This window comes from Cnephaeus nilssonii, assembly GCF_951640355.1.
Source record: "Cnephaeus nilssonii genome assembly, chromosome: 2".
Lineage (NCBI taxonomy): Eukaryota > Metazoa > Chordata > Mammalia > Chiroptera > Vespertilionidae > Cnephaeus > Cnephaeus nilssonii.
In genome coordinates this window covers 56,983,779-57,004,589 of record NC_137073.1, presented here as the reverse complement: position 1 = coordinate 57,004,589, position 20,811 = coordinate 56,983,779, and the positions used below count along the sequence as shown (strand labels likewise).

The window sequence follows — 20,811 nt, the reverse complement described above, 5'->3', positions numbered from 1 at the left end:
ATATATCCAAAGAATACTGAAACAACCAACAGAAAGAATATATGCACCCATGTTCATAACAGCATTATTAACAATAGCTAAGATCTGGAAACAGCCCAAGTGCCCCATCAGTAGATAAGTGGATAAAAAAAAGCTATGGTACCTTTACACAATGGAATACTATGGGGCTGTAAAAAGAAGAATATCTTAGCCTTTGTGACAGCATGGATGAACCTGGAGATTATTATGCTAAGTGAAATAAGCCAATTAGAGGAAGACAAATATCATATGATCTCTTTTATGTGGAATCTAGTGAACAAAATAAACTGATGAAAAAAATAGGACCAGAAGCATGGATGCATGGAACAGAATGACAGATCTCAGCCCTAGTTGGTTTGGCTCAGTGGACAGAGCGTCAGCCTGCAGACTGAAGGGTTCTGGGTTCAATTCTGGTCAAGGGCACATGCTCGGGTTGCAGGCTTGATCCCCAGTAGGGGGTGTGCAGGAGGCAGCCTATCACTGATTCTCTCTCATCATTGAGGTTTCTCTTTCTCTCTCTTCCTTCCTCTCTGAAATCAATAAAAATATATATATTTTTTAAAAGAATAACAGATCTCAGAAGGGAAGGGGCTTATAGAGAAGGGAAAGACATTAGCCAAAGAACATATATGTACACTAGAGGCCCGATGCATGAAATTCATGCACAAGGGGGGTCCCTCAGCCCGCCCTGTGCCCTCTCACAATCCGGGACCCCTTTGGGTATGCCGGGCCTAAACCAGCAGTTGGACATCCCTCTTGCTGTTATATGGGCAGATACATTATTTCGCCCTGATTATAAAATAGTACATAACATGATCCTTCTGAGGCAGTAGTACCATTTTCCCAATCTTATGGGTGGAAAAACTGAAGCAGAGGGAAGTTAAGTAATTGGCTTTATCACACAGTTATAAGCGTCAGAATCAGGGCTGACCACAAAATGTGCAAGCCAGAGTCCATGCATGTCATCGCTGCATCATCCTGTTTTTTCAGTGTTAGAGTAGCCTTGCCAGGTTTCAATTTTTAAATCTAAGACACTGTTCCCAATACAGGCAGTCCTGGGGACATACATCATTTCGTGGTTACGTCGCCACCTCCCATTTACAGTATTTATTAAAAAAAAAGTTCCGTCATTTCGATGTATGTACATATGTGCTTTATGTTTTTTATTATTTATTTACCACAAGTAAAGGTCAGGAATTATTATCTTTCTTTTAAATTTTTTTTAATGTTTCACTTCATTGCTGTTGTGTATGTGCTCCATGTGTGTGACGTAGGTGCTTATGTAGGTGGGTTCCGACTTAGAGAAAATCGCGTTACATTGCGCTGTAGGAATGGATCTCCAACGTTACCCAAGGACCTACTATATATAGGGTAGGGTCCCTAGACCTGGCCGGCAATCAGGGCCATCTGTGGGGCGACTGGCGGGTGGAGCGATGGGGGGTAGGGGGGGACCCGATGGCACCTGCCTTGGCTGGTGGCCTGGCGCTGCCTGCTTGCCGGCCCTGCCCCTTGCCGCCACTGCTGGTCATCTCCCTCTGAGGGGCAACAGGCGAGTGGGGCAATTGGGCCCCCCCCCCCCTCCCCGCTGACACCTGCCTTGGCTAACAGCCTGGTGCTGTCTGCTGGCCAGCCCTGCACCCCCATCTCCCCCCGCCAGTCACCTCCTTCTGGGGGGGCGGGGATGGGGAGGGGAGGCAGACACTCAACACAGGAGCTGCCCCCGGTTGGTCAATGCGCATCATAGCAACCAGTCATTCTGCCTATTATTCCGCCATTCGCTCGATTTGCATATTAGGGTTTTATTATATAGGATATGCATAGTCCATGTACACAGAAAATAGTGTGGGGAAGGTCAGGGATGGGGATGGGGGATAGGTGAAAGGGGGCAAAGTGAGGGAAAATGAGGGACATCTATAATACTGTCAACAATAAATTAAAAAAAAAAAACACAACAAAGGAGGGTTGACTAAATAGATAAATTATCTATAAAAGGAAATAATATAAAAGCATATTCTATAGCTCTTTTTTCATATATAACAATGTCCAATATTATTCTGAGTAAACAAAAAGTAGAGATCCATAATTTCAAACTCTTGTTTCCTTAAAATATGCATTTGAATATGTATGTGTAAATGTGATATAATGATTACATATGAGTGTTAGTAAGAGTGTGTGGATATGACTGTGTGCTTACTGTGCAAAATGCATGTGTGTAATTATCTGACTATTTGTGAATTCATGTATGAATATGTATATACATTTAAAAGCTTGAACAATATTAACAGTGTAACTAGGTTATATTATGAGCAATTTTTATTTCCTTTTTTGTTCCACTTGTTTCTTTTTATTCCATTTTTGTTTTCTATCTTCTGAATGTCCTGCAAAGGACGTATTAAAAATTTTAAATTAGAAAAAAAGATACTTTAAAAGAGGCAAGTTGGCCATTTAAAAGACAGTATTTCAACATGATACTTTAGTGGATTCAATTAATCTTTACCTACCTTATAAGAAGAATACAATACTGGAAACATTATCTAAGTAACACCCTTTCTAATATATTATTTTGAAAGTGGTTAGCCATACTTTGAGGGTATGTCAATATCAAGTGGTGCCTACAAAAAAAAAAAAAAAAAAAAATGTACTAGCCCAGCCAGGGTGTGACTCAGTGTTTGAGTGTCAACCAATGAATCAAAGGTCAAGGTTCAATTCCCAGTCAGGGCACATGTCTGGGTTGCATGCTCGATCCCCAGTTGGGGGGAAGTTAGGAGGCAGCAGATTGAGGATTCTCTCTCATCACTGATGTTTCTCTCTCTCTCTCCCTCTCCCTTCCTCTCTGAAATCAACAAAAACATATTTTGTTTAAAAATGTACCATATTGCCCTAACTGGTTTGGCTCAGTGGATAGAGCCTCAGTCTGCGGACTGAAAGGTCCCAGGTTCGATTCCAGTCAAGGGCATGTACCTTGGTTGCAGGCACATCCCCAGTAGGAGGTGTGCAGGAGGCAGCTGATCAATGTTTCTCTCTCATCGATGTTTCTAACTCTCTATCCCTCTCCCTTCCTCTCTGTAAAAATCAATAAAATATTTTTAAAATGTACCATATTGTAGTTATTCATATTAGTTTTAACTACCATTGAAAATAACTAAACAAACCAAGATAGGCAGTTTTTTACATTAGTATAGCTGTTACTGAATTATCATGAACATCATTATTATTCATTGCTCCTATTTACTGAGCACTAACCAAACCAAACACTAGGTACAGCTTAGTGTACAATCTCCCAAAAGGTAACAGTTTTTATCATCATCATGATTTATAGTTGCATAAACTTGTCCAGGGTCACATACCAGTAATACAGTGCTGAAGCAAAAATGTAAGCCCAGTTTTGTCTGCCCCTAATATCCTTGCTCTACTACTGCATACTTTCACTCAATGCAATGGGCCAATAGCATTAAAATTTAAGAAAAAAATACATTAAAACACACACTGGCTAATTTGTGCATTTCTTAAGAACACTAAGAAAACAGAATTTCCTCATTTTGTTCTTTCCACAAACCACATTTTAACCAACCTTTCTGAGGAAGCTACAAAAAGCATTGCTTAATCTTTACCTCCCACATACAATGCATCTGGTTAGATACAACTATGCCTATGATCCACATGAATGCCCTGTCAAAGCATTCCCTTTTGTTCTATAAATTAAGATAAATAAGGCCTTGGCTAGTGTGGCTCAATTGGTTGGGCATTGGCCCGTGCCCCAGGAGGTTGCCAGTTTGATTCAGTCAAGGGCATATGCCTAGGTTGCAGGCTCCATCTCTGGTCTGGGGGGTGAGGAGGAGAGTATAGAAGGCAGCCGACTGATGTTGTACCATTGATGTTTCTCTCTGTCTTTCCCTCTCCCTCTCTCTAAAAATCAATAAACTATTTTAAAATAATAAATAAAAAATAATCCTGACATTTCACACCACCTTAAAAGTACAGTAGATACACAGTGAAATCATTATTTTAATAATTAAGACAAAAACCAAAAGTTACTATTTCTGAATATTCTTCTCATTTTAGCTTCCTGTTCACACTGTAAAATTTTCAAATCCTAATTCCTACCCAAAAAAAGTTCATTTATGGTAAAAAAAAATTTTGCCTCTGACAACACAATTCTTCCCAAATTCAGTGGCCAAAAGAAGAAAAAATGCCCCATTAAACATTAAGCCAAGTTTATGGAAAATGTAAACAGAGAATCACAATCTGCTTTTATCTGTGATTACCTACTCTTAATGCCTTCTGGAAGCACAAGTCATCAGATTCCTAATATGCCTCCACTGAAGGGATCCATTCATTCATTCACTTATTTGACAACTCAACACACATTTCCTGAGCACCTACTATCTCTCACATGCTGTTCTAAGTGCTAGACATAAGGACATTTCTAAATTCAACAAGAACTTTCAAAATCGCACACAGTACTTAGAGTCACAAAATTCATTCACTTTTACAGTGATGCAATATAGACACCTCTTTAACTTTTTCCCCAAAACTCATTGAACCATAGAACACATTTTAACATACTCTAAATACCTTCAGAAACTATGCTTTGCAGATCATACTTTAGGAAATACGGAGACATAGTTTCTTGGTCAAGGCCATGGATTTTGAAAACGTCTATCTTTCTACAAACTATAACTGTGAACAGAATTGAGACTGTGCTAACTTCTCGTTGACACATGTTTTTCTACTTATTTATTTCTGTGAATTTCCCCTCTTTCAGAAGTTTGGTCATTTGAATTTCAACAAAAGTGACTATATTAAAGTACCTAGTATTTCATGATTGTTGTGAAACTCCTATGTTAAAGGAAGATATAAAGCAACTAGAGGCCCAGTACACAAATTCGTGCACCAGTAGGGTCCCTCGGCCTGGCCTGCAGGATAGGGCTGAAACCAGCTCTCCGACATCCCCTGGGGGGTCTCAGATTGCGAGAGAGCGCAGGCCAGGCTGAGGCACCCCACCAGTGCATGATCAGGGCTGGAGGGGGGACACAAGAAGTTGGCCAGCCAGGGAGAGACCACAGGAGGGCTCCAGAGCGTGTCCGGTCCCTCCCGATCAGCCACACCCCCGCAGCAAGCTAACCTACTGGTCAGAGCGCCTGCCCCCCGGTGGTCAGTGCACATCATAGCAACTGGTCGACCAGTCACTGTCTGCCCCCTGGTGGTTAGTACACACCATAGCAACTGGTCAATCGACCAACTGTCTGCCCCCTGGTGGTGAGTGCACATCATAGCGAGCAGTTGAGTCGCCTTAGCATATTATTAGCATACTAGAAGCCCGTTGCACGAAGTTTCGTGCAATAGACTTTCCTTCACCTGGCTGCCAGCACCAGTTTTCCGCCAGCACCAGTTTTCGTCTGGCCACCCCTGATCGAAGCGCCTCCTGAAGGCTGAGGGCGGGACTCGGGAGGCACTCCGATGGGGGGCGGTGGCCAGAGGAAAACTGGTGCTGGCGGAAAACTGGTGCCGGCAGCCACGCAATCAGCCACCACCGCCACCGGCGTCTTCTGCCGCCCACAGCGCCAGCCGTTTAGGCCTGCGGGAGGAGCGGGGAACGGGGACTCACAAGTCCCTGCCCCCCGCTCCTACTGCCAGCCAATCGGCCACCCTGAGTCCCGCCCCCCGCGCCTCCAGCCAGCCCAATCGTGGGCATAGCGGAGTGATGCAATTTGCATATTGCCTTTTTATTATGTAGGATTACACTTTGATTGGTTAAACAGCCGACTGGACAACCAAAAACTTAGCATGTTAGGCTTTTATTATATAGGATAATCCTGAAATGAGAAGAATCCTTTCTCTTTATGCTCACAGTTGAAACTTTTTAATTAAACACTAAAAATAATTAAACACTAAACTGGACAAGTGTTTCCAAAAATGGACTAATAAGATAACCTTGGATATTTTTTAAAAATATAAATTCCTGAGTTCTCCTCCAGACTTACTGATTAAGGATCTCCAAAGGATATTATTAAATAAGGGTAATAACCATACAGAGTAATTCATATTATCTAGGAATTTTGGTGAAGACTAAAGTGCTTCTGATATTAAAAATTGTGGTATTTTATATGGAGCACATCTAGCTCTTTTATTCTGTATTAACTTTAAAAATATTTCTGAATGATTTGTTTTATTACAAAATTGTATCTTCTAACCTAAGAAATCACCTCAATTCACTTCAATTATATGGACCCTGAGAACATTATCTACTAAGAAGGGTTCCTGGTGGCTTAACTGGACTTAAAAAAAAAAACACAACAAAACGAAAACAGAGCCTGGAAAGCCATTTCTAAAGAGGGGCCTCGCACACAAACTGAACTTCAGGGAGAAACCTGCACTACACCGCCTTCCTACACTGTACAAGTTTCTTCTATCTGAACCAACCTTTGAGGAGTTCCTGGAATCCTGTTTCAACCAATAGGACTGAGGCTTCTCCATCCAATTGAAGCTGCATAGCTATATCCCTATCAACATCTTCACTGATCAATCAGAGCCGCTCTATTCTGACCAATCAAACTGGGAGGATTTGGAGACCTCATTTCCATGAGGATGGACTAATCAGGGACCAGAGGTGGGACTTCAGCCTATACATGCCAATGTGAGCCCACTTTCCCTTCCACTGAAGACTGTGTTTCCCCAGATGGAGCTTAAGCACCAAAGACATTGTCTCGCCAGAGCAGAGCAGCTCAGACAGCAGAACTGCCCAGCTAAAGAAGGCCCTGGCCACAGGGCTGCCTCACAGTGCTGCTGTATCACAGTTGAGCTGTTCCACAACCATGCTGTATCACCTCCATGCTGTATCATGCACTGTTCCTTCTTCACTGCACCCCAGATTGGGAATTCCTTTTGGCGCCAATGGCCATCGCTGAACAGTTACAATAAAATTAAATCATAAGAAAAATAAAAGTCATTTTCATAAGGAAGAAGTAATATCAAGAACAGGCCAAGCAAAGTTAAGGCATCCTATATTAAATTAGTGCTTGAAAAACTAAGATTCTCAGCACTATGTCTGTACCAATCTAGGCAAGTATTCCATACTTTAAAAAAGGCCTTAAGAGTACAAGATAAAAGACAAAACAGTAACTAAAAATTAAGTACAATGTTGAGTTCTGCTATAATCATTTTCCTAGTTTAACTTTATTAAGTAGTCACCTTGCATAACCAAAGTCCTTTGTTGCAAAATTCTCCCTGAAATATCAATCTACATTAGAAAATCAGTGCCAAAGCAAAAAAGTGTTGAGAGCTACCTTTTTTTAAGAGAAGGGGATGGAGCAGAGAAACAAGAAAAGAATACAACTTAAGAAAAGTTATCCAAATATTGGTCAATAAAGAAAAAGAGCTTACTGGATTTAGTGATTATTCTCTTTAATTCCTAAGTATATACCAATGACTAATGACACCCTGCCCAAAGTCTCAGAGAAAAGATTATTTTGCTTAACAAGATTAAATTAACACTGATCCAAAAGGAATTAAGCAGTGCTTGGATAAAAAGAAAATGTAATATGATAAAGATTGATTTATTACATTTTTTAAATATTTAAGTTTTATTAAAATATGTTGCATTATGTTGTTATGTTAAAATACATCAAAAGTGTCAAAAGGATTTACTTGAAAATGTTTTCTAACATCATTTTATTTTTCAGGTTAACATATGCAAAAATTGGCTCTTCGAAGCATTTATATCTCTTAATTGTAATTCTTCCCCTTTTTTGTATACAACAGAAACCATCAAAGCTTACCTTTAACCCTTTGCACTCGCTTGCTTTTTTCTCGATTCCTTTATTCTAATGCTAACCTTGTCAAGTCACACTCGACATCCGAGTGCAAAAGGTTAATAAATGTTTTTATTTCCCTTCAAAGTAAGATAATCACTTCTCACCCTTATAGCTCCATAAAAGCGCACCTTAAAAAATACTTTCCCACTCTGGCTCATGTGGCTCAGTTGGTTAGAGTGTCTCCCCATCCACTAAAATGTCCAGGGTTGGATGGTCAGGGTACATACCTAGGTTGCAGGGCAATGGGGGTCAGTGCAAGGGGTAACCAATCAATGTCTCACTCTCATATCAATGTTTTATCTCTCTCTTCTCCCCTCTCCCTTCCCATCTGTCTAGAATCAATAAAAAGCATGTCCTTGGGTGACAAATAAATAAATACTTTCCAAAAGTACTTAAATTTATTTTTTTACGAAATAGAAAATTCAGACTGCTTCCAAACACACTTTTCTACCTTTTGCTACGTCCTAACATCCTTATGTGTTCTCACACCTGTGGAAATGTTAATGAGTATCATACTTCACATTTTGTTATCTTCTACTTACCAACTATATTACATTACTTTAATCTCTTCTTACAGAAATTATCTCATCCAAACTGAGGCCTGACTTTGGTTTATCTCAGATTCAAAAACAATGGTCACAAAATAGCACACAGGGAATATGTTAATTCTTTCAATGACAGTTTCAAATTAAGTTATATGTATGATTTAATTAATAAAGTAAGTTCTTAATGTTATGCTCTTTAGGCTATTTATGTTATGTTACCAAAGAAAATGTACATTCCCTGGCTTCTAATTTAGCCACAGGACGTTTCCAACTAATTTGTTTCCTTTTCCCACGTCAAACTTCAGCTTTCTTCTACACTGAATAATTCAGATTTTGGCGACAGGATCTCCCATATTTGCAAAAGTAGATTAAGTCACTTGAGCAGACAATTATGTTTTAAAGGAAGCACAGACCAGCCCTGGCCGGGTGGCTCAGGTGGTTGGAGCATCATCTGTACACCAGAAGGGTGCAGGACTGATCCGGGTCAGACACACATGGGAGGCAACCACTTGATGTGTTTCTCTCTTTCTGTCTCTCTCTTGTGTCTGTCTATCTCTGTCTCTGTCTCTCTCTCAACTTCCTCTCTCTAAAATCAATAAAAGCATATCCCAGGGTGAAGATTTAAAAAATAACAATAAAGTACAGACCTTTATAACTGGCTATTTGTAACTGGGGGAGAAATGGTTTAAATCATAAAAATATCTAAATTACTCGATATAGTTAAAAAACCTACTACAATTTAGAAAACATTTAACAAAGCATAAAAACTAGTATTAGTTTTGGCTGTTATTGACCACCTATAAAATCACTTTTAAGTCACTTCATCTCTTGTCCTAAGGTTCTACATTGCAAAAAAAAAAGGGATTTCTGATTTCTAACATTTCTTATGTTCTAAATGTCTGAGTTCCTTTAAATATATAATGCAACTTCAGTCCTGAGTTCGGTATCTGTTACAGTGTCAACACCTGCACATACACACCAACACATACCATAATGATATTTCCATTAAAGAAATTTTTCAGGTAAAAATTCAAAATAGCAGCTGGGCATGTTCATATTGACTATGGGAGAGTAACTGCTATATTCCTTCCTAAAAGTCAGTGTGACATTATCTATGAAAAATTAGAATGAGGAAGCCCTTCAAACCCAGTATTTGCACTTCTAGGAATGAAGACTCAAGAATGACTTGCACATTTACATAAACATATGTGTTCACAGATATATATTACAACACCAGATACACAATATGCTGTTCTACATAGTGTTCCACATTCTAGCAAAGGGCCCCAGTTGGTCAAGGCAAATATCGAAGAGTCATTCTTCATTCCTCCTTCACAATCAATCCACTAGAAAGTCCGATCTCTTTTCCTTTAGAATACATTGAAAATCAGTCACTCCTCTAGATCTCTTCTGCTACCAACCCAGTCCCAACCACCTGTGTCTCACCTTGACTACTGTAAAATCCTCCTGAGTGATTTCTTCCCACTTAATCTTACACTTCAGAACCACAGAAGCCAAAATGATCATTTTAAATAAGACCATGCACTTCCCTGTGTAAAATTCTCTCACACTTTCCACTGCACAAAGGAAAACCCATGCCTCTACCTGCCTCTCCAAGCTCATCTCACGCCACGTTCTCCCTTGTTTTGATCATGCCAGGCAAAACTGACAGTCATAAAACCTGCCACGCTCTTTCCTGCTACAGGGCCCTTGATCACGTTTTTCCCCCATCCTGGAAAGCATCTTTTTTTTTTTTAAATATATTTTTATTGATTGCAGAGAGGAAAGGAGGGAGGGAGGGAGGGAGGGAGGGAGGGAGGGAGGGAGAGAGAGAGAGAGAGAGAGAGAGAGAGAGAGAGAGAGAGAGAGAGAAACATCAATTATGAGAGAGAATCATTGATTGGCTGCCACCTGCACACCCCACACTGGGGATTGAGTCTGCAACCCGGGCATGTGCCCTGACCATCATCAAATTGTGACCTCCTGGTTCATAGGTTGATGCTCAACCACTGAGCCACACCAGCCAGGCTGGTACACTTCTTTCAAGGCTGGTTCCTCATTTTCAGTTATCAAAATAGCCTTCCCTTGGCCACATTTTTTTTCCTTTTGTACACTACTACTTCATACTATCTGTTCCATTCATACACTCACCTCAATCTTTATCTTGTTTACTTATTTAATTTTCTATTTCTTCACACTAGTACATAACATCCAGATGGCATCAACTATTTCACTGCTATTTTCCCAGCAACATATAGTTCATACCAATATTTATGACATGGATGACAGACTAACATAAGGGCAACCTGAGTTCTTGCTTTCATTTGCCACAGATAAGCTATTATTTAAATTAAGAGCCTTGAGTAAAAATTTTACAGACCAGCCAATACCTTTATCTAACCTACTTCAGCTAAAATAAGAAAAAAATAGCAGTAAGAATTTGGTGAAAATTTACACAGTATACAATAATGTACTAAAAGTTTATGATCTGGCTTCGGCAATCTTCTTGGCTTCATCTCTGGCCCATTCCGTAACTTGTGACCCTTTTCCTGTGGGAAATATAAATTATCCAGATTGGCTGCAACTCTGGGTGCATGTAGCAAGAGACGAAGATAAGAAGATTGCTGAGGATAGATCAGGCTTTTGTACTGGAATAGTTGATTATGCTTTAGAGAGTAAGAGGTTTGTCATCAAAGTTTGTGTACTATAGGAACAAGTAGGGCATCTGATCAACTACAAGAGTGTGAGATTATTCAGTACAAAGATCACCTCCTACATACAATAAACATTGTAATGTTTTTACCATCATAAAATCAGTATCGTTTCTTGTGTGACAGACTAAAATTTAGATTTTCCCTTACTGTTAAAGATTTCAAAGGTGTCATACTAAAGCCTATACACCCTGTTCCTAAAACTACCCCAGTGAAATTATGTTGTTGGCTTTATGAAATCTTGTCCAATTTTAGATAATGCACTAGACTCCGCAGAAGCCCTTTGAGCCTCGGCGCCGCCCCAGGCCGGGGAGGGACTGTTGGACATTGGCTCCAGGGCGTGTCCAGTCCGTCTAGCCCAGTCCCGCCCTGCCCGCCACCTTCTAATTAATTTCCTTTCAATGTACACAAATCCGTGCACCAGGCCTCTAGTCATTCTATAATTGGGAATTTGGTCTTAGGAAATGTTAACACTTTAATAATTTTTAATATTAATTCTCACAAACTTAACAATCTTAACTTTTAAAAAATAATGCCTATATTGCAGCAGCCCCCAATTCTCCTTTCTTTTTACTCTAAGCCTTTTCTTCACTTACCCAAGGCCCTTAAAGCTTCTGATTTGGTAGCCCTCTGATTTTATTCTATGTTGCTATTAAGATGCCAGGAAGGATAATAGAAATGTTAACATCTACTTTCACTAGTACATTCCTCTGGTAATACCATAATTGTTTTTCCACTAAAAGTTATTCTTTCAGAGAAAAACAAGAAAAACAAATAATCAAATTTCTTTTTTAAGACCCTGAATAATGCTTTTTCAACTAACTTGAACACATTATATAACTCCTGAAGTTCTGTGCCTCTGGGGACTCTTTTTTTTGAATGGAAGTATTTGTTACCAACTTTATTTGCAGGTGAATAGTACGTTGATAAAACATATTTTGTACAATCAAGTCTGCACTGCCCCACACACTGTGGGGCTAAGGAAGACAGTCTTAGACCCTCCAGAGCTAGAAACAGTCCCAGATAATGAGTTTATGAAAAATACTTTCTCTTCCTCCTCCAGGAACTCTTAAATCCTTCAGTTCTTAGGAGAAGCTTAAGTTCTAGAAATTTCACCTCTTTTTATCTCAAATCAGGAATAAACAAGTCTGAGTACAGAGTTGTAAGCACAGCAAATAAAACCGCAAAGGGAAAAACTATAGATCTTAGAACTCCAGTGAGGTCACAACCTCAAAGAAAAATGTCATCGTTTTTTGAGGACTGTGTGTAATATGGGGAATGAGTATCAGAGGACTACAAGTTTGGAACCACTGAAGTGATTTCTGATGCACAATCTGTCTCTGTAATCTACTTCACACAATTCCCATCACAACAAAGCAGTGAGCAATGCAAGAGACCTTACCCTACTTACCTGTACCAGTGAGTTGCAATATATAGTTGATGGCCTAGTTTCATACTACTTCTTAAAGTAAAACAAACAAAAACACAACAGAAACTTACCTTCAAAAGGGGACCCCAACTCGTATTTTCCACTAAAAAATTTTGGCAATGAAAATACAAGTGCTCCCAGTCCTATCATAAAAGATGCAAATGCAAGCCATCTTGGTTTGTGTCCTCTTTCACCAACATATGAAACAAATAATGACAACAAACAGAATGCGATGTCATAGCTTGATGATATCAGGCCGGTCAGGGAACTCTTCATTTCATAGCGCTTCTCAATAGTGGAAATACTAATATTTACTAGGCCATTTACCACAACACCTAAAAGAGAAAAAAAAATTATGGCATTATTACAACTTTGCCATATAGATTATGATTACTAGCATAATGTACTAAAATTTGGTTGTTTGTTATTTTTGATATTTAAAAATGTACCAATTTTAAAAGGCTCAAGGTTTCAAAGGTAGAAAACCCTAAATATACCTGCTTACAAAATCAGTTTGCTCTTAAATTGTACACTTGGGAATTTTCAGGTGTTAAATAAAATTGATGCTTACCACATCCTAAATTGTAGCTAACTTCATTTTTCTTTAAATGACAATCAAAAAGTGAGACTGGTAAAGTCTCATGAGGCAGTTTGCCAGTTTCCAATTGTACCATACTTTCACCGCCCTAACTTAGAAGAGTACTAAAAGTACAGCTGATTCCAAAGGTCATCTGCGCAATGCCCAAACACTTCCCAAGTTATTCAGTCCTTAAAATATTTATATATAACAAGAGATCCTTGACTTAAGTCTTTGAAAGTTGAAAATTGAGCTCTCAAGCCTCTTTTTCTTTCTAATGCTCTTGAAGATATTAAAGTTAAAGGTCCTGGAGCAAAGGTAAACATAAATTGCCCTAGCCAGTTTGGCTCAGTGGATAGAGCATCAGCCTGTGGACTGAAGGGCCCCAGGTTCAATTTGGGTCAAGGGCACATGCACAGATTGTGGGCTCGATTCCCCAGTAGGGGGCATGCAGGAAGCAGACGATCAAGGATTCTCATCATTGATGTTTCTATCTCTCCCTCTCCCTCCCTTCCTCTCTGAATCCAATAAAAATATTTTTTTTAAGTAAAAATAAATTAAGACCATTATTTCAACCACTGGGATTTTAAATCATAGGTGAAATAAAATTTAAAAAAACACCTTACACTTCATCTGTTTATTATAACTATGATGTAGGCATATAATGTAAAGAAGTAAAAGCTGAAAATCCAATTTTGATTGATGACAAAAATATCCTGTCCAAATATTGATTAAATTTAGTTTATACATTACTAAAGAAAAGGCATCTGACCAAATTACAAAGTGTTTAATTAGTTACCCCTTTTACTTAAGAGAATATCATGAATTGTTTTCATGTGTTTATTAATAGAAAAAGTATACAGAAGTCATAATATTTGTAATTTTTAAGATTTTTCTTTATCAAGAAAATTGATAACAAGTTTCTAAAAGTTCTAATATACTTGTATGCCAGTTTTAGTCTATAAATAAATTACAATTACTAACGTGTCAGTGAAAAATAAAGTATCTAAAGTACCTAGGAAAGACAATTTAACTGGTATAAGGAGATAATATGAAAATTTTCTCATCTAAAAATCAGCTTCCCAACATATTTGCCATACTGATTAAAACTCAGTCATTTGAACTCCTTGCCTTTATGGTAAAACTTTTCTGAAAAAGTTCATTTGTAAACTCCTATGCAAGTATTAGAGGCCTGGTGCACAAAATTCGTGCACTGGAGGGGGGTGTCCCTCAGCCCAGCCTGCACCCTCTCCAATCTGGGACCCCTCGGGGGATGTTCGACTGCTGGTTTAGGGATCAGGCCTAAACCGTCAGTCGGGCATCCCTCTCACAATCCAAGACTGCTGGTTCCTAACTGCTTGTCTGCCTGCCTGTCTGACTGCCCCTAACTGCTTCTGCCTGCCAGCCTGATTACCCCCTAACTGCTCCCCTGCTGGCCTGATTGACACCTAACTGCTCCCCTGGCAGCCCGATCACCCCCAACTACCCTCCCCTGCCAGCCTGGTCATCCCAGTGGAAGCCGAGGAGCAGAAGCTGGGACCCGCGCCCCCGGCGGGGCTGAGGGAACTCCGGGGAAGGCACTTGGAGCAGCAGCCGGGACCTGCCCCCGAGCGGGGCTGAGGGAACTGCAGCAGCAGGCGCATGGAGCAGCTGGCCCCAACCCACACTGTTCGAGCCACCATCTTGTGACAGCATTATGGCGTGAGGGTTAATTTGCATATTACCTCTTTATTATACAGGATGGCAGTTTAAGCCTATGAATCTGAATGTGAATTTTATGCTACAGAAGTTCCAAGAACTCTACTTTAAAAAAAAAAAAAAGAAATTCTATGAAAAACTGCATATTATGCTTGAAGTTAGGAAGTATGCTAGGAAATTAGGTTCTAAGAGAAATCCTGTTTATCTCTGAAAAATATTGGGTTAAGGCAGTGGTTGGCAAACTCATTAGTCAACAGAGCCAAATATCAACAGTACAACGACTGGAATTTCTTTTGAGAGCCAAATTTTTTTAACTTAAACTATATAGGTAGGTACATTGTTATTAAGTTAATTAGGGTACTCCTAGGCTGGCCTTTGCTAAAAACTCAAGGGGCCGAAGAGCCGCATGTGGCTCGCGAGCCACAGTTTGCTGACCAGGGGGTTAAGTAAACTCACTTGATAAGTTTTGGGGTTCCCCTGCAGTTAAACATGTATTCATATACAATGGAAATGGTCTTCCAAGAGAGACATGGTAATAAAGCAGGGACCTCTGGGTAGATGTAGCTGCAGGCTAAACACATTTTAAGAGTGACAATTATATTTTATAATAATTTTTAAAATGTTATATTAAATGTAAAATTATGTCATGTGGAATAATGTCGTCGAATATGTCGTCTTATACGCAGGAAAATACGGTATATACAAGTTAGAGACCAGCTCGAAGAGCAGCTGGGCAGAGCTAGTGTAAGAAGCAGAGGAGTATGAAGATGAAGCTGGGAGAGAAGCAGAGGTGATAGGCACAGAGAAGGTAGCTCCTATGTGTGCAGGAGAGGCTAGAGAGTTCAGATGGAGCTGAGAGCTGATACTGCTATGATGTGAGGCTAAGAGCTCATAGAGAGCTCAGATACAGCTACCATGTTAACCAGCCAGTGTGCTGGGCAAGGAAGACAGGAGAAGCTGCTGAGCTAGACAGGCTACTGAGGTTGCAGCTCTAAAGGAGAGCTCAGGTACTATTGCTATGTAAAGCGAGGGGTCTAGAGTAAGGTGACCAGTCGTCCCAATTTTTAACAATTTGTCCCGCATCCCGCGGCGTTTTAAAAAAGTCCCGATTTTTGGAAAGAATGCACGACAAGCTAGGGAACGGCGGGAGAACGGGAAGGGAATATACGGTTTTCGGCGGCCATGTGGCTATTTAGCCAGGATATGAGTTTTATATTATTTTTGTTAATTTTATAATGTTAAACTTTAATAATAACAAATAATTATTGAGAACTGATTATTGAGAACTGCTTATCAAAGTTCGCATTGTTGATCAGTTGTTAGAATTCGACCACCATTGTTTGGACTTAATGAACAATGGCATTTTTGGGATTGGCAACGACGAAAACATTTTGTAACTGTCTCTCAGACGATACACATCGTACTGCGTGCTAGTAAGCTAGTTAAACAAGTGATGTCATTACAAATCAGCTATTCAGATAATTTAGGTAAGTAATTTATTTATTTATTTCATAAATACATAAATTTTCTTGAATTTAGCAGACAGTACTCGTATTATTTATATTGTATAGTGGTGGCAAAAAGTCTAGCGCCGGCCTTGAAAGTGACACTTACGACTTACGTTACGGCAAATTCAGAGGAAAAATAATACAAGTTAGTATTGTTATTATTTAGAAAGAAATATAGGATTAAAATAATTTTTAAAATATAGTTACTTTATAACAATCAAATTAATTTAATTTGTAAACTAACAATAAAATATGTTCATGTAATTATGTACCTACTGTGTTTTTAAGCAAGATGTATATAATAATTTATAATATAATTTTAAATTATTTTTTTTAGATTTTTAACATAATGAGTAAGAAAAGAGGATGCAAATTCAATGATCTAAGAAGTGAATTTCCTTTTATTAAAAAAACCAAAAGCGATTACAATATAGACCAAATTTTTAATCAAGAACCCCCCTGCCCCAGGCCGAAACCGGTTTGGCTCAGTGGATAGAGCGTCGGCCTGGGGACTCAAGGGTCACAGGTTCGATTCTGGTCAAGGGCATGTACCTTGGTTTCGGGCACATCCCCAGTAGGGGGTGTGCAAGAGGCAGCTGATCGATGTTTCTCTCTCATCGATGTTTCTAACTCTCTATCCCTCTCTCTTCCTCTCTGTGAAAAATCAATAAAATATATTTTTAAAAAAATACACCCCCCCCCCCCACCCTGTCAATGGTGTCCCGCTTTACCAATGTTAAAATCTGGTCACCTTAGTAATAGGGAAACTAAGATAGATAGCTATAGAGCAGTTTTCAGCCACATAGTAAATCCTATCTTCCCTAAACCAAGGATACTTAAGATTAAATGGTTTATAGCTTAAATCAACCTACTCAAGGAGACAGATAACAGAAATCCAATTAGTGCCTTTTCCCAACCACACCCAAGGACAGAGAAATTAAGAGAATAAATCTCATTTTGGTACATCAGCATTAAGCTGATGAATATTCTATTGATTCTCCCCTAAGACCTCCCCTAAATGCCCAGCCTTTAAAACCCCTGAAAAGGGACGGTCTCAAGGATCTCACCCATGCCTTCCCTTCCCCCTGTCCCTTCCCCACAGGCACTATCTGCTAACCTCTAAGGGACCCGAAAAGACTTGCAATAGGGGAGCAATGGCAGCAGCAGCTCATCCTGGGCTAACCCCCAGAACTGGTCTCCAGGCCCCCTTTTCTCTGACTTCCCAGTGAAACAGGAACTTTGGGGGGTGAAAAAGACAGGTTTTAGGAAATTTTAGAAATTAAGGGGACCATGGAGGAAGCACAGGGCTGCAGAGCAGCAGAAGGTGTATCTCCATAGAATAGGGGAGCTGAAAAGCTGCAACAGGTACATTTCCATAGAATGAGGAAGCTGGGAACAGCAGAAGGTCTATATTTACAAAATAAAGAGAAGGAGAAGAAGAAAGCCCAAAGGGAATAGGAAAACAATAAGGAAGGAGGAGCCCAGGACCTAGAGGGGATTTCAAAGCACCAAGATCTGCAGCCTTTAGAAGCCAGAGGGAAAAGGAACTGGGTGGGACCCTTTCCCCCTCCCCACCTGGGAGTCTGTACTTGTTCTCCAATAAATCACCTTTGCTAGACCACCTTCTGACCCTGGATTCATTCTTTGACTTGGGCGGACAAAGAATCCGGGTTCCAGTCCAAAAAATCTGCTGCACCAGTGAGCCAAAGCAGCCCAGCTGCGGCTCTCCGGTTGCTTCTTCTACGCCCTTGTTCCACTGATCTAAGTACGTTTTGGTCAATAAATCCTTGCTTGCTTTTCTACACTTTGTCTCTTGATTGAAATCTTTCCTTTAAGGAGACAAAAACTGCCCTGGCTGGTGTGTTGAGTGGTTAGAGCATTGGCCTTCCCACTGAAAGATCTCAGGTTCATTCCCAGTCAAGGGCACGTACCTGGGTTGCTGGCGTGTGCAGGAGGCAACCAATCTATGTGTCTCTCTCACATAGATGTTTCTCTCTCCCTCCCTCTCCCTCCCTCCTTCCCTTCCACTCTCTCTAAAAATCAAGTGAGGATTCACACACATACACACAAGACAAGCGCGGAGGTCTCCTAGGCTTGCTAACACAACTTCTCCTTTGGCACTGAGATGCTTCCCAATCACAGGTTTTGGACAACTGAGATCAAGAAATTGACTAGGATGGAGATATTGAGAGAAGGTGAACTTTGGTGGGGACAAGAAAGGTGGAAAGGGAAATAGCTCTAGCATAAAACTACCTTTCGTAGAAGAGCTAAAGTTAGTCCCACTTACCATCAACAAATACTTAGCGCCTAACTTGTGCAAAGCAAGGGACATTATGTTCCTTTGAAACAGGGGAGCAAATACGTTTGTATTTATTCTTCTGTTAATCTCAGAAAAGAGGATGTCCAACCCCTCCGCCAAAGTTCCCGAAGTTTCTTAGAAGACACTTCAGATCAGTCCTTGCTTGCCTCACACAATATTTTAAAAAACATGGACATATCGTTAAATTCTAATTAACCTTCAGCATGTCCTTGAACATGCTCCACCTCAATGTCTACCTGTCCCCACTGTCATGTTGGTGTTGGTGTCGTTTCCCATTTCTCTCCTGCCCTGCCTTGGGCCACCACCCCGCCGCTTCCACCTTCTCTCTGCTCCCTCTTCAGGGAGGCCCTCTCCTCCACCCTCAGACTCACTCCTCCAAACCAGCCTTGGATGGCAAACCCCTGAGGGTATGAGCCCGGACTTTGCCAGCAACTCCCAAGGGAACGTAAAAGAAGCCCTTGAACAAAACGGAGGCTGCACCACAGACTGTTGGAGGACCTCACCCGCCACAACGCCGGAAACCTTCGCTAATAGGACTTCACTTGCGCCTTCATACTACTCGGACTACAAATAGCCACAAAATACTAAAACCTAATACCCAGCCTCTACTAGACACACTCAACAAGCTTCTCCTTGGAGAACCAGCCTACCCTCACCTGCAAATGTCTTAATCAATCCGTCCCAGAAACTGTAAAAAAAAAAAAAAAAAAATCCCTTCCATTGGAGGTTTAGCAAAATGCACACTTTGGTCCCGTAGAACGAATCCCCCCAGGGCAACCCCACCCCACAGGACGGCTCCGATCATTTCAATCTTCCCTGGAGGGATCGAATCTGCGAAACTGAGGGAGGCAGGACCCCAAAGAGCAAAGGCTGTGCTGCCAAGTTTTAAAAATCTTAGCGGCAAGAGAGAAGCTGAAATGTGGAAGTCGGAGCCTGGCTGGCTAACGTGGGTGGGAGCTGCCGCCCTCGCCCCCCGCCCGCGCCCCGGGTCCCGCGCCCGGCCCCCGCCCCCCGGCGGGCGCTGGACCTTACCTTGCGTGAGGGCCAGGAGGCAGTAGTGAAGCAGAAAGCCCTGCGGCGTGTTGCAGGGCTGGAGGCACCGGGGTCTGAAGCTGCCCCACCCGCAGGGCCCCTCGCACTCCGACCGCGACTCCAGCCCGGACCGCGCCCGGGCGTCCGGGGCGGGAGCGGCCGGCAGCGGGGGCTCCGGGGACTGCGGGTGCTTCGGCGGCGCATTCTCCGTCTGGGTCCGGGCGGGCGAGGCGGAGACCTCGACGTGAGAGGGCGATGCGGGGACGCGGCGCGGCGTGTCGGGGCTGGAGCTGAGGAAAGCCGGGTTCTCAATGCCGCCGCCGCGCTTCATGGTCCGGATGGGTTCTCCCCGCTTCAGCGTGTCTGAGCCGAGAAAAAAAAAGAAAAAAAAAACTGGTCCCGCTCCGGCTCCTCCCCGGGGCAGGTGGCAGCGCCCTCGTGCGGGGAGGTACCGCCTCCCGGTCTCCCTCTCCGGCCCTCGCCGCGCCGCCGCCGGGCCCCGCCTCCTGCGCTCGCCTCCTTCGGGCCCGGTCTCACCTGCGGCCGCCGGGACCGACCGGATGCGGGTCGTGGGCGTGCCGGCCGCCGCCAGGTGAGGAGGCGGGGGCGGGGGGGGGGGGGGACGGGGGGAGCCCGGGGACTAGAGCCTAACAGAGGTTGAAGGAGCCTGGTGACCGCACAGCTCTCCCTGGGAGCTGGCGGCAAAGCTGTAAACACAGTTGCATCAGGAGATCATTCAAGAAAATAAATATTCTGTGGCTTTCTTCCTCAGCTGCCCACCGCACCAGGCTGCGTTTGGACTCGAGGAATCTGGCAGCCGCAGGTACAATACTTTGGATTCCAGGAGCATCATGGTGAGACTTCTACCCGTCATCTCCCTAAAAAAAAAAAAAAAAAAAAAGGAAATTCCTACCTGCCTGCTCCCCATCACAACATAGCCGCCTTTTTTTTATTTTACTTCCCCCAAACTGAAAGAAAAGGAATTAAGAAACTTTAAAAGCAGATAATGTGGAATAAATTTTTAAAAGCACATTGAAGAACTGAACACCATTATACGGTAGTGGTTACAATTTATTCATTCATTCGTGGAAATATATTTATTTCCTGGGTGCCAAACACCGTTCTAGCCCCTGGAGGTACAGGCGTGCTTAAAAACTGG

The 20,811-nt window shown here is 41.7% G+C and overlaps 1 protein-coding gene across 1 annotated transcript in view; it reads right to left on the bottom strand.

The window, feature by feature from the left end:
• The window catches only part of SLCO4C1 (solute carrier organic anion transporter family member 4C1), a 68,609-nt gene extending 48,119 nt beyond the window's left edge, over nucleotides 1-20,490 (bottom strand). Inside the window, exons 1-3 of the mRNA XM_079760832.1 lie at nucleotides 20,433-20,490; nucleotides 19,653-20,015; nucleotides 12,589-12,852 (exon numbers count right to left, since the gene is read on the bottom strand). Of these exons, the coding sequence (XP_079616958.1) occupies nucleotides 12,589-12,852; nucleotides 19,653-19,983 (595 nt within the window). The 5' untranslated portion in view covers nucleotides 19,984-20,015; nucleotides 20,433-20,490. The remainder of the gene's footprint in view (nucleotides 1-12,588; nucleotides 12,853-19,652; nucleotides 20,016-20,432) is intronic.
• Between the last annotated feature and the right edge of the window lie 321 nt (nucleotides 20,491-20,811).